At 39.8% G+C, this 14,017-nt stretch overlaps 1 protein-coding gene across 1 annotated transcript in view; it reads right to left on the bottom strand.

Annotated features, from left to right (window-relative positions):
* The window catches only part of MAP3K5 (mitogen-activated protein kinase kinase kinase 5), a 177,385-nt gene that overhangs the window by 96,413 nt on the left and 66,955 nt on the right, over positions 1–14,017 (bottom strand). The window contains exons 3-6 of the mRNA XM_081093870.1: positions 8,670–8,693; positions 2,624–2,817; positions 1,684–1,852; positions 69–175 (exon numbers count right to left, since the gene is read on the bottom strand). Coding sequence (XP_080949996.1) covers positions 69–175; positions 1,684–1,852; positions 2,624–2,817; positions 8,670–8,693 — 494 coding nt within the window. The remainder of the gene's footprint in view (positions 1–68; positions 176–1,683; positions 1,853–2,623; positions 2,818–8,669; positions 8,694–14,017) is intronic.

The raw sequence follows: 14,017 nt of genomic DNA, 5'->3' as shown, positions 1-14,017 counted from the left end.
CTAGAAAGAATATACAGGTTAAAAAATAATATGTCAGCACATTGTGAACAGGAACTTTTTCTTCTTACCTGTTCAGTGCAAATGCATAATGAAACTTCACATGATGATGGGAGGCCAAATCAAAGGTTGGCAGCTTTTCTAAAGTCTCTACCAGCTTCACAATAGAATCATATTCCTTTAAACAGGAGAAGAACAGCATAGAATTAAACCAGTAGGAGAAAGTTCTGACAATGATATGATTTTTGACAACCAGGTATCTTAATCTGAGTAGGGCATTAAAAACAGAACTAAAATCCAAGGAATACTTTGAAAAAGATACAACCAAGAAGAAACTTTAAAAAAAGACAAGGGTTTTGATTATATAGATTAAAACATTAGAAATACAGTTACCACATCTAACCAGCAAAACAATAAACCATCTAGCATGATAATTCTATACTGACTTGATACGGTTGTACCTCTCCATGGGGCCAGATTCCTGGCATGCAGTGCCCTATCAATTACTTAAAAAAAAATAATTTCCAAAATATCAAGAACATGGAGCAACTGATTGAACTTCTGTTATCATCAACAAAACAACTTCATTTCTTTCTTTTTTTTAAAAAATATATTTTACTGATTTTTACAGAGAGGACGGGAGAGGGACAGAGAGTTAAAAACATCGATCAGCTGCCTCCTGCACACCTCCTCCTGGGGATGTGCCCGCAACCAAGGTACATGCCCTTGACTGGAATCGAACCTGGGACCCTTCAGTCCACAGGCCGACGCTCTATCCACTGAGCCAAACTGGTTAGGGCAAAACAACTTCATTTCAACATGAATAAGCTACTCTAGTCATAGGATCCTAAGTGCCACACTTCTCCACATGGACGAATCTCTGCTGTTCTTAACTCAGGCTTGAAAGGCTGAAAATAAGAAACCAGAATTCATTTAAATTTTACTGTAAAAATCTAATCGCAAATCCCCAACTCAGAAAGTTTCATTCAATTTACCATATTTTTACAATTCCAAGACATGTCAATAAAATAGTAGGGAATGTGGGTGTGTCTTATATATTTTAAAAGTTCTTTTTACAGGGATGTAAGAGTACAGCATAGGGAACACAGTGAACAATACTGTGATAACTATGTGTGGGGTGATCACATTGTAAGTTATCAGAATGTCTGATCATTATGTTGTATAGCTAAAACATATTATATGTCAACAGTAATTAAAAAATTAAAAATATTTTAAAGTTATTTTTATAATTAATCAATTGCATATTTATTCCTTCTGGCTATCAATTTCAAGCAACATAATTTCAATGAAGATATGTCTTAAAAAACTCTCAAAATTTTGGCTATTTGCCAAAACAAAGCTTTTACTTTTATTCACTGGCAGGTGTACCTGAGGCTAACGTAATAGAACAGATTGTCCCTGGGTTAGCTATGCTTGCAGATTTGTCTTTAAGTCCCTCTGGAGGAAAAAGACCTTTATAATACAAGTCTTTCACAATCACTAACTGTTACTCATATGAATCTATCTCGTTCATCATAAAATCTTGGGACAGAAAGCATACAAGAGTCAATAAAAAATTACATGTACTCACATGAATGACATAGTTAACTGAAATTTGATGTTGATACTCCCATATATTTCCAATATACTAGTACTACATGAAAAAGATTTTAAGCATCTTCTTACCTGTATATCTCTGTAGGAAAGTAACAGATTTATGACAATATCTGCTGTCAAGACTTCAATATTATCTAATCGCTGCCGAATTCTTGCCAATTCAGCCGCCAGTTCTTTGCCAGTGTATAAATTACGAGCTTTCCTGATATCATTGAGTATAGATTCCCGGAAATACTGGCTAATGGGAAAACACATTTCAAAGAGTTAATACTAGAAAGAATTTCAATGAAAAGTAATAATTTCATATGGAAAAGAATGGCATTTGCATCATTGGTAGCTTTCAATTCATTAAGATGCACAGAATGAACACCTCATATAAGTAGCATTATTAAGAAATCTGGAAGTCCTATATTTCTATTGACACTCTGCCTTGCTTTAGGAAGAATTAAAGGTAGATATCCTATGTTAATGAATTTCCCAAGAACTTGTAATGAACCATTTAAAATGCCCAAACTTTATTTTTAATTTTATGGTTTTGAGTATAAATATCCTAAATAAATTAAGGTGTGCCTATGATTTGAACATAATATTACCTTTACTTTCTGACTCAGCATCATCATTTAACAATATAAATGACCCTTAAATAAAAATAAATAAGAAACCATATAATATTATATTTAAATAAAATATAATAATGCTCTCAGCAATTTTTGCAGAGTTCTTGCTCTTAAAATAAAAGTCCCTGGACATTTACTAGGATAATGTTTCTGTACTTTAAATTTATTTTTAGCTCTATTATCAGTATAACACAGCAGTCCTTTATATTTCTGATTTCAAGTTAGTCTGTGAATAAGTGAATAAAAAGCAACATGTCAACTACGGGGCATCTCTTTTAACACTAGAGGATATTATACAGTTTTCCTGCTTCCTGGCTGCTGTGTACTATATCTAAGAAACATCTCATCACATGCACAAATAAGTAGACTAACACTTCATTTATTAAACTTACCTGGAGCCAGCTTGTGCCACGTTCAGAAGTTGAATGAAACGATCCACAAGAGGTAAGCAGATGGGTCCCAGAAGCAGCTCGAAGTTGGACTGCATGAGTTCTGACAACCCCTTCATGAAGCTACAGTCACAGCAGTAGACCTTGTTGTGTGGAGTCACCATGTACGGGACGAACGTGTAATTCCCAGTGCACATCTGTGGAGGGAGGCACCTGGAGGTGGTGAGCCAGCCTGTGGACTCCACACTAGCGTAACCCCAAGCCTTACTCAAGTGAGCATTTTAAATAATAATTCTGAATGTGACAGGAAAGAGAAAAGCCTCATTTTTTATTTATGACCTATGAAAATGGAAATTTCCTCCAATTCCTTTAATTGCTTACTTCAAGTAATGAGGACTTACAGATGATTCAAAAAACAGTATGGCACAGTTTCTATTAATCAATTTAAATATTCACCATCTCTCAGGGCTGAGGCATATGATATATGTTGTAGGAAAAACAGTGTAATTTAAAACACGGCCTTCTGCCTTCAGGGAACTTAAAATGTAATCAGAGAGATACAACGCAAATACAGGGAAATAATAAGAACTAACATTTAAGGGCTGCTAATGTGACAGAACTAAGCTACTCCCCTCCAGGTCGCTGTGTCTCAGTCATGGCTCCATTAGTCTCCCAGTTTCTAAACTAGAGATGTAAAAGTTATCCTTGATGCTTCCATCCTTTAACTCCCACATCCTATCAAAAGTCTATCTATTCTACCTCTAAAATATATCTCACATTTGTCCATTCCCCTCCATCTTCTCACCAGCACTACAGACCATCAGTGCCACTAACATACCGGCCTGAACCAGTCTCCCTGCTTCCACTCCTGCCCTCAATCTACTGCCTACCCAGCCGTCAAAGTGATCCTTTTACAGCCCATATCAGATCACTTCCCTCGGCTGTTTAAAGTCCTCTCCTGTGCTCCTGAGGTGAAGAGAAAACAACATATCACTGTAGTACAAAGGCCTGACTATCCAAATTCTGCCTTTCTCTAATGCCAGCCCATGCGGCTCTCCTCCACTCACTCATCCTAATCTCCTGTCGGTTCCCGATGGCACCAAGTGAGGGAACACTAGTGCAAACAAAAGCGGAGCCGGGAAGAGGGAAGGCAAAGTCACACTGGGCACCCCTGGGTGATAAGCAAGTCTGACCAGAGCTTAGGGCTCAGGGAAGGGGAGTGAAGGCAAAGCTGAGGATTTTAAATTACATATGCTGGGCAGGGAGAATCATGGAGGATTCAGAGCAGGAAAGAAAACACCATCAAGGCAGTGCATTCTGACAGTCTAGGCCAGGGGTGGGCAAACTTTTTGACTCGAGGGCCACAGTGGGTTCTTAAACTGGACCGGAGGGCCGGAACAAAAGCATGGATGGAGTGTTTGTGTGAACTAATATAAATGCAAAGTAAACATCATTACATAAAAGGGTACGGTCTTCTTGTTTTTTAGTTTTATTCATTTTGCCCACGGCTGGTCTACGCAGAAAATTATGCAGGAAGCTACAAAGCATGACCAGACTGGCAGCAATAGCAATGGACACATGCCCTCAATGCCAAAAAGAAAGAATCGTGTAGACCTGCCAACTGGTTACAGAGATTGGGAGAGGGGAAGGAGGAGTCAAAGGCGACTCCACAGTAAGAACTCAGAAAGCAGAACCAGACTTAAGTATTTATGAGCACTTGTTATATATTAGGCAATTAATCAAACGGAACCTGACTTCCAGTTAGTACATGGGAAGAAGGTCAAGAAGCTGAGGTGTGGCCCAACCGGCGTGGCTCAGTAGTTGAACATCAACCTATGAACCAGGAGGTCATGGTTTGATTCCCAGTCAGTGCACATGCTCAGGTTGCAGGCTCAATCCCCAGTGTGGGGCATGGAGGAGGCAGCTGATCAATAATTATCTCTCATCATTGATGCTTCTATCTCTCTTTCCCTCTCCATTCCTTTCTGAAGTCTCTCTATATATACTTCAAAGGAGCTGAGGTTTGATTTGGAAGGGTGAAATGTTCACTTTTAGAGAGGTTAGGATTTCAGGGGAGCAGGATACCCAAAGAGAAAATATCCAAAAGAAAGTTAGAAATACATGATTGGAACATAAAAGAGTTTCAAGCAAAAATACAAACCCGGGAAAGACCTCTAAAAGGAAAGGACTGAATATAGAAGGAGTATGTGGAAAACTCTAACGCTATTCCAGGGAGCACAGGGAGTTCCCAGCCACATCAGCATTACAGAGAACAGAACATCACTGCTCTGACCCTCAGGAATAAGCGAATGAGAACAAACATTCATTTCCCACTTGCATGTGCCAGGGAATGAATGGCCATAGTTCACAACACCACTGAAGAAGCTGCTACCGTCTCCGTTTTCCAGGCGAGGAAACAGGTAAGGCTTTGAGAGGTCACAGCTGGTCTGCGCTGTGTTTGGGGCGCCAGCCAGGGACTCTTTCTCCAGAGGGCTTGCCATTATCACTAGAGGGCTGGGCACCCTCCCCAGTGTCCTTTACATGCTGGCACACCAACCCTTTGCCGCAGGTCACCTTCCGTGAACCCTGCATGAGCCAAGTTACTGTCACATAGCAAACAGACAAGAAGTGCCAAATGCCCTAGTGGCCAGGCTTAATTATTTATGAACATTTTATTCTTTGAGGCACTGCGTGTATGTAAGGTAATGAAGCAGAAACCTGGCTTCCATTTAAAGTATGAGAAGAACTTCTAGAGGTTGACGTTTGATTTTTAAATCAAGAACGCAAAGGTGTTCCTTGCTCAAGCTCTCCTTCGTGGAACAATAATTGCAAGACTAGTCAGAAAGAGAGGAAATCCACATATCCTGCTTTAAAATGTTGCCAAGATTCCATAGCATGCCCACCAATGTAATCCTTTTAGCCAAGCCACTGCCAAGGCAGAAAGGAAAGGCACGTACAGTAAGAGGCTGCTTTCCAAAGCTTCCAAAGCTTAAACTATGAATAGGTTATAAAAGAGCAACAGAATCAGATGTTTCTGTGTTAAATAAGCACTATACCAAAATCAGCACAGAAAATGCTCTGAATCTTCTAAGTCACAAAAGTAGGGGGGAAAAGATGGGAAGACAATGAACTAGAAAAGTGATATTAGAGTTTCAGAATATTATTCTTCTGCTGATGGATCAAGTTCTGTATCCTCAGGAGCCTTAATACCACGTGCATTTGTGTATAAGACATGAAATCAAACACACAGTTGTTGCAATACTGGGCATTAGGGAATAATACATCTGTGCAAAACGAATTCTGGGAGAGAATGACTATCTGATGTCCGGGTGTGTGTTGAGCAGTGTTGGGGCAAAGAAAGACAAATGAGAGCCATGCAAACAGCAGAGAAAAATCGATTCCTGAAATGGTCTTCTTCAAAACCCAAAAAATAAGGCTTCAGAATTCGTGTTCACAGTACCCTGCATGCTAAGGTTTTTCTAAGTTCTTGGCCTCACTGCACTTTATTGCCTATGTTCCTGAAGCAATAATTTTTGTTTCAATTTCCCATTGTTGATGTTAAAAACAGGAGAGGCTGAGGAGGCTCAGGAGGCACAGGCATATTACTAAGGGTGCAGTGGGGGAAAAGTGTGGGGGTTGGTTGTGGGATGTTGTGTTTTTATAAAAAATATATAAACTGCTAAGGAAAGCACTTTTTCAAAATAATATGGAAACATTTATTTCCCAAGTGGGCTCACATACAACTTAGAAATATTATTACTGCAATTTCTGTTTACAAGATTGTTACCAACCCCAGAGTCTGAAGTCACTAATAATCTAAAACAAAATAACAACAATTACTGTATGCCCTGGCCAGGTGGCTCAGTTGGTTGTTGTCCCGTACAACAAAGGATTAGAGGTTCGATTCCCAGTCAGGGTACATACCTAGGTTGCAGCTACGATCCTCGATCAGGGCACATACGGGAGGTAACCCAACCAATCAATGCCTCTCTCTCTCTCTCTCTCTCTCTCTCTCTCTCTCTCCTCTCCCTCTCTCTCTTCCACTCTCTCTCAAATCAATAAAAGCATATCCTCAGGTGAGGATTAAAAAAATAAAAAACAAACCAACCACTGTGTGATCAAGAACAGATATCTCGCCCTGACTGGTTTGGCTCAGTGGATAGAGCGTCAGCCTGCGGACTGAAAGGTCCCAGGTTCGATTCCAGTCAGGGGCATGTACCTTGGTTGCGGGCACATCCCCAGTGTGGGGTGTGCAGGAGGCAGCTGATCGATGTTTCTCTCTCATCGATGTTTCTAACTCTCTATCCCTCTCCCTTCCTCTCTGTAAAAATCAATAAAATATATTTAAAAAAAAAAAAGAACAGATATCTCAGGTGCAAAAAATGCCTTTTATTAAGAAGATACTAATTCTACAATATTTAAACTGCTTTTAAAAGGAGAAAGACCATATTTCCTTAAATTTCAAAACACGAAGGCATGGTCATAAAATAGCAATGCCAATCCCCTGGGCCCATGCTTGTTTCCATGGCTATAAAAAACTACAGCTCAAAATCTAGTCTTATTTTAATTATCTTCACTGTTTTAATTAAAATAACACCAATTCTGTATTTAATTAAAAAACACACATAAAAATGAACATAAGCATGTGTGGCAAATGAATTAAGTTTCTGGGAAGAAATGCTCTCAGCATTCAGACATATTGGAATATATGCTCAAAATACTCCACTTTGGACAAGGACAGCCAGCACCTAAACAGCAGCTTATCCAAATCAATGGCAACTTGGTCACCATGTGCAGTCTTTGGTCTTCTTATAAACCTGCTTCTCCACACATCCAAACCTACCGTGCAGGTCTCAGGTAGCACTTGCTACCTCCTCTGAAAGACCTCCCATGACTACTTGATGTAATGGTCACCCGCTCTTTAGCATGTTGCCTTATGTTAATTTTCTAATTGGTTTGCTTGCTTATTTGTTTACTGGCTTTATCCTCTAAGTAGACTCTGGCACTTCTCATTTGTTGTCTCACAGAACAGCTATGAAATATGGTGGCTGTCACTTTCAACCTCCTTTGTGAATCCCTGCGGCACCAGCCCGAAGCTTTGCACATGGTACATGCTCAATCAATATTTGTTTAATGAAATCTGTTACACTGAATTGATGCATGAAGCAATAATTGTTCATTTCCTGTTGAATGCAGAGGCGACATTATTTATGCTGCAATGAGTCTCTGACCTGGTAAAATCTTAAACATAAGCTTTTACATTTCTGATCTAAGGAAAAGCTATCAATTGTACTTTTAATGTTATCATCTTAAACTGAATCATGCAGATATTTGTAGTACATTATTTCTACTCTAAGTTGCAGAGATATATTCTTTAAAGTTTTCAAACACTGACTTACTTTCCAAAATGAAAAATACAACCATTGGTATAACAGGTGACTCACCTGTATGTTCTTTTTCTTCAGGCATTTAAACATTTTTTAAATTTATTTCTATCACTGTTTAACTTTTATTTAATTCTGTGTGGAGGGTAGGAATTTTGTAGTGTTATCTCAAAAACAGATACAAGACTTAAGAACTTAAATCAATCTCTATTGATAGATGATACATTAGATAGAATTATGCATATATAAATATATCTATATATGTGTATGTATTTATATGTATATGTATATGTATATCTATAATTTGTATATATAGCTTATATTATATATGTGTAGATATACATACATGCATACACATGCATGTATCTGTGTGTATATATATGCTGCTTTAGTGTCATTTATAATTCCACAAAATTTGATATACTTTGCAAATATTTTCGAAAATGTAATTATGTACTTTAAAAAAGCAGGTATCAGTATCACCACCCAATATTATAAATGAAATCTTACTATAAAGGAATATTTACATAAAATAACCATATTTATATGGATATATCAGAAACTCTAAAGAGATGGAAGTTAAAATTTTGTGGAGATGAAAACAATAAATTAGCTGATGGAAAAGAAAAGATAAAGTTTCTAGAAGAGTTAAGTAAAATACTCACAGTATTCTTCTGGCAAATGATTTCCTGGGGGGGAAAAAAAGTAAAGAAGTCAATACAAAACTAATTAATTCAATTAATTAACTGAACCATACTTTATGGGAAATTTTGTATTAATAATTTTATTAGCAATTAGAGATTTCAGGGAGTGTAGAATAAGTCTTTGCATCTGAGAAGTTTACAATCTGACAGAGCAGAGTCAGGAGGGCACAAAAAACAGCACAAATATGTAAAATCCCAAAACTGAATAATCTAAAAATCATTTTGGCAGAATATGTGCATGTAGAATTATTTTTCCAGTCATGATCTTTTTGGAAACTGTTAAAATGAGTTTGTTTTCCCTAAATAAGTACAACCTCACTCATGCCCTGGGAGGAGACCAAGCAGCATGCTGCCTCCAGGGCAGCTGGAAATAAAGGGCATTGGCCACTTATCAAAATGGGCCAATCCACACATAGATAATAAGGCCATCTGTCAATAAAGAGTCATAAATATGATCATGTGTTATTCAACAAGAAACAGAAGGCAATAAACATGTTACAGGCAGTATCCCTGTCTTTTAGGTTGTGAGGAATGAGATCAGGCAAATAACGTGCCTGGTGCATAGAAAGCTCTTGATAAAGCTAACTATCATCATTATTATTCCTAGATGTTAAAGTGGAATCAGGAAATGTAAGATATTTGTGAAGCCTCAAGGGTGGCTAAGAAGAGGCGACAGGCTCTAGCTGGTTTGGCTCAGTGGATAGAGCATCGGCCTGTGGACTGAAGGGTCCCAGGTTCGATTCTGGTCAAGGGCACGTGCCCGGGTTGTGGGCTCAGTCCCCAGTAGGGGACATGCAGGAGGCAGCCGGTCAATGATTCTATCTTATCATTGATGTTTCTATCTCTCTCTCCTTCTCCCTTCCTCTTTGAAATTTATATATATATATATATATATATATATATATATATATATATATATATATGTAATTTTTTTTTTAAAAGAAGAGAAGCCAGCTGTAGCAGGTGAGAGAAGAGCCATACAAACTCAGGGGACTAGCCATCATTCTTAATACCAGGATCAACACGGCAAGGGAAACCAATGAGGACTTTGGCTTACAGCAGGATGTAAGACTTTTGAATGTTTAAGGATAACAGATAAGTAAACAAAAATCTATAGAGAAAGGAATTGTGCTGGGTAATTTTGAGAGCCATAAAATACATATAACTAAAATACCTTCAATACTTCACAATCTTGCTAATAAAAAGGACATGTATACATTTAAAAAGAAATATCATAAGCCTAGATGCACATGCATGTGTGCACACACATGCTCAGTGATGGCGAACCTTTTGAGCTAGGCGTGTCAGCATTTTGAAAAACCCTAATTTAACTCTGGTGCCGTGTCACATACAGAAATTTTTGATATTTGCAACCATAGTAAAATAAAGATTTATATTTTTGATATTTATTTTATATATTTAAATGCCATTTAACAAAGAAAAATTAACCAAAAAAATGAGTTCGTGTGTCACCTCTGATACGCGTGTCATAGGTTCGCCATCACTGTGCTAAGTCAAAAGAGCATATACATCAAGGACTGGGGTTTCTAAGAGAAAGATGATGTTACTAAGAATTGAGAAGTTCAGCAGAGAGGGTGGAACTCAAGATGAGCCAACAAGAATAGACACAACTTCCCAAGGCAAGGCTGGGAGGTGAGGATCCAAGCTAGAGGACTAAGAACAGCAAAGGCCCATGTAGGGAAGAACAAATATTATCACTGACTAAAGAAGACAGCTCATTTGGGGAAGTACAGAAGAGAAAATTAAAGAAGTATTTGAAAAAGATCTTAAATGTAATTATTAGACTAAAGCAGACAGTTCATTTTGGAAAGTACAAATAATAAGATTAGAAAGTCATTGAAGAGGATTCTGAATGCCAAAATATACTACTCTGTTCTGTGGGCATTGGGCAATCAAAGTGTTTTTTAAGCTGAGCCATATACATAATGAAGTTTCAACACACAGGGAATACTTCTCTAACTGCAAAGGTTGGGAACAAAATAAATGTCTATCCACTAGAAACTGGTTGAATCAATTATGATATCGCCATACAATGAACTTCAATGCAGCCAAACAAAGAATGAGGAAGTTCTTTATGTAGTGATATGGAAAGATCTCCAAGATATACTGCTAAGTGAAGAAAGCGCAAAGTACAGAATGGTGGTTTCTTTTAATCCTCATCCAAGGATATTTCTTTCATTGATTTTTAGAGAGAGTGAAAGGGAAGGAGGGGGGAGAGGGGGGAGTCTGGAGGAAAGGAGGGAGAAACATTGATGTGAGAGAGACACATTAATTGGTTGCCTCTCACACAAGCTTACAACCTAGGTAGGTGTCCTTGACCGGGAATCACACCCACAACCTTTTGGTGCACGGGTCCACGCTCTAACCACTGAGCACACTGGCCAGGGCTAGAATGATTTTTACTCTATGTTCCTATTTATGAATAAAAGGGAGAAAAAAAAATTCTAAGGTGTACAATCATAAAATATCTATGGAAGGAAGTCAAGAAACTAATAACAAACAGATGTTTCCATTGAAGAGGGGAGCTGGCTGGCTGAAGGACAAGGAAGGAGAGTGACTTTCCCCTATACCACATATTCTTTAGCACTTTAAAATTTTTAAATGTATTATCCAGGTGAATGTATTACCCAAGAAAGACAAATAAAAGGTGAACGTTGTTAAAGTTTTAAAAATATTAACTAGGTGGTTGTATTAGTATTGGAGGGGAAATGTATTTAGGAAACAATTGCAAAAGTCCAGGGGCCTCACAGTAAGGCTTTGGGCAATGGTGGTGCCAGGGGAGTGGAAATCAAGAGACAGATGAGAGATATTGTGGGGGAAGGTTGAAAGAGGTTTTTCTCACAGGTGCTTCACAAGCAGCTATTGTGTGCACACAATCAAGCCCACATGCACACACACGTACATGCACAGGTCTCTGAACAAACTATTATTATAAAACTAGAGGCCTGGTGCACAAAAATTTGTGCACTCGGGGTGGGGGGGGGTCCCTCAGCCCGGCCTAGGCCCTCTTGCAGTCTGGGACCCCTCAGAGTATATCCACCTTCTGGCTTAGGCCCACTCCCTGGGGGATCGAGCCCAAGCTGGCAGACATCCCTCTGGCAGCCCGGAAGCCCTCAGGGGATGTCCACTTGCCAGCGGGAAGCAGGCCTAAGCTGCAGTCAGACATCCTTAGCGCTGCTGAGGAGGTGGGAGAGGCTCCCACCACCACTGCTGTACTGGCAGCCTTCAGCCTGGCTTGTGGTTGAGCAGAGCTCCCCCTGTGGGAGCGCACAGACCACCAGGGGGCAGCTCCTGCATTGAGCGTCTGCGCCCTGGTGGTCAATGTGTGTTATAGTGACCAGTCATTCCCAGTCGTTCTGCTGTTAGGGTCAATTTGCATATTACCCTTTTATTATATAGGATAGAGGCCTGGTGCATGGGTGGAGGCCAGCTGGTTTGCCCTGAAGGGTGTCCTGGATGAGGGTAGGGGTCCCACTGGGGTGCCTGGCCAGCCTGGGTGACGGGCTGATGGGTGTTTGCAGGCTGGCCACACCCCTTTTAGGGTGGGGGGTTCACTGGGGTGCCTGGCCAGTCTGGGTGAGGGGCTAAGGGCCATTTTCAGGCTGGCCAAGCGCCCCAGCAATGGAAGCTCCCAGCCTCTCCTTTTTTTTTTTTTATTCTGGGATTTATTTACCTTCTATAATTGAAACTTTATAGCCTTGAGAGGAGCTCAGAGCCGGCCAGGGTGGGTGGGAGGGAAGCCTCCTGCTCACTCTAGCTCCATGGCCATGGCCGGCTGAAAGCAGGTATCTGGGGGTTATTTATCTTCTATAATTGAAACTTTGTTGCTTTGAGTGGAACTCAGAGCCGCCAAGGCAGGTGGAAAGCTTGGCTTCCTCCATCATTGGGGCAACCAAGCCTCCTGCTTGCTCCAGCTCTGTGGCTGCTGGCCGCCATCTTGATTGGGTTAATTTGCATGTAGTCACTCTGATTGGCTCGTGGGCATGGCTTAAGGCATAGCGAAGGTACGGTCAATTTGAATGTTTGTCTTTTATTAGTGTAGATAAACAGAAAAATGTTGGATAATCAACAAAGTCAGGAACACAGTATGGAGAATTTTCGAAATCTGATTTATGATACATCTCTCCAGAGCAGTACACGACAGCCTTTCATACACTGTTCTCTTGATAGGAAGATCCTCTCTCCTCCAAATAACAAGGAAAAGCCCTTCTCCTCATGCTCTGATAAGTAGCATCCCCTGTGCATAGCATAAAAAACCTATTTTCTGTAAAGCTGGCCTTCACCATCTTCTATGATACCTATCTTCTCCAAAGAAGTAGATGATGCCATACTTTGGCTGCACTAACCTGCATACACGCCTCTATGACAGCACTGCATGTACTAACTGCAAATGTTTCTTCATATGATTCCCCCATCCCACAGCGTGAGTCACCTTGGATGCCAGGGCCATGTTTTATTCATATTTGTACCCCACTAACAGCCAAGCAAATTGAATGGCACAGAGTAGGCACTCAATAAAAACATGAATAAATGAGTTAATGAATGGATAAGATACTGGACTATGGCCTGGGTAGATATGTGTAAGTTCTAGCTCTGATGAGCCAGGTGTCATTTCACCTCTCTCTAAAGTAACACACTGAGAGTTGGGTTGAGTGATCGCTGGTCTCTTAAAACTCTGTGCTCTATCATTTGCTTTTGGCTAAAGGCCCATCACAGTCAACACTATCCTTGTGTCACCGGAAGGAGAGATGCCCCCATGCCCTGCAAGGGAGCTACTCTACCACCATCTCTCTTTTGGTGCACCAGGCACAGGAATGGCAGCGGTAGTCACAGGAGGTGACTTGTCACTTGGGGTGAGAACTGAGTGAGCTAAAGGCTCTGCTCCCTACAGAATATAATCACAGCTGCTTTGGCTTAGAGCCAATATGATATGTCTTCCTGAAGAATTACTCATTGGAGTAACAATCCTCTTACATGACTTCTTAACCGTAATTTTAGGTAATGCCTGCATTATAACAATTATAAAACTGTATGAAACCATCCCTATAGGAATCTATTGAATTCTTATGAACTATTGCTTATGTCTTATAGAAGCTAATTAGATACAAATTGTTCTCTTAAAGGAGACACTCAGTTTATGATATAACTTCAAATGAGGTAACAACTGAAAAGACAAAAACAATACTATTTGTGCATTTTAACTCAGTACAAATAAATAGCAAACAAGACCTCAAAAGCTATCTACCTACTGAAGCGGAATAGTGAAAGCTTAATTTGTACTAAATCAA

Source organism: Myotis nattereri (assembly GCF_964212035.1).
Source record: "Myotis nattereri genome assembly, chromosome: 6".
NCBI classification, from domain to species: Eukaryota; Metazoa; Chordata; class Mammalia; order Chiroptera; family Vespertilionidae; genus Myotis; species Myotis nattereri.
The sequence above is the reverse complement of the archived record's forward strand: the minus strand, read 5'-3'. Positions and strand labels throughout refer to the sequence as shown.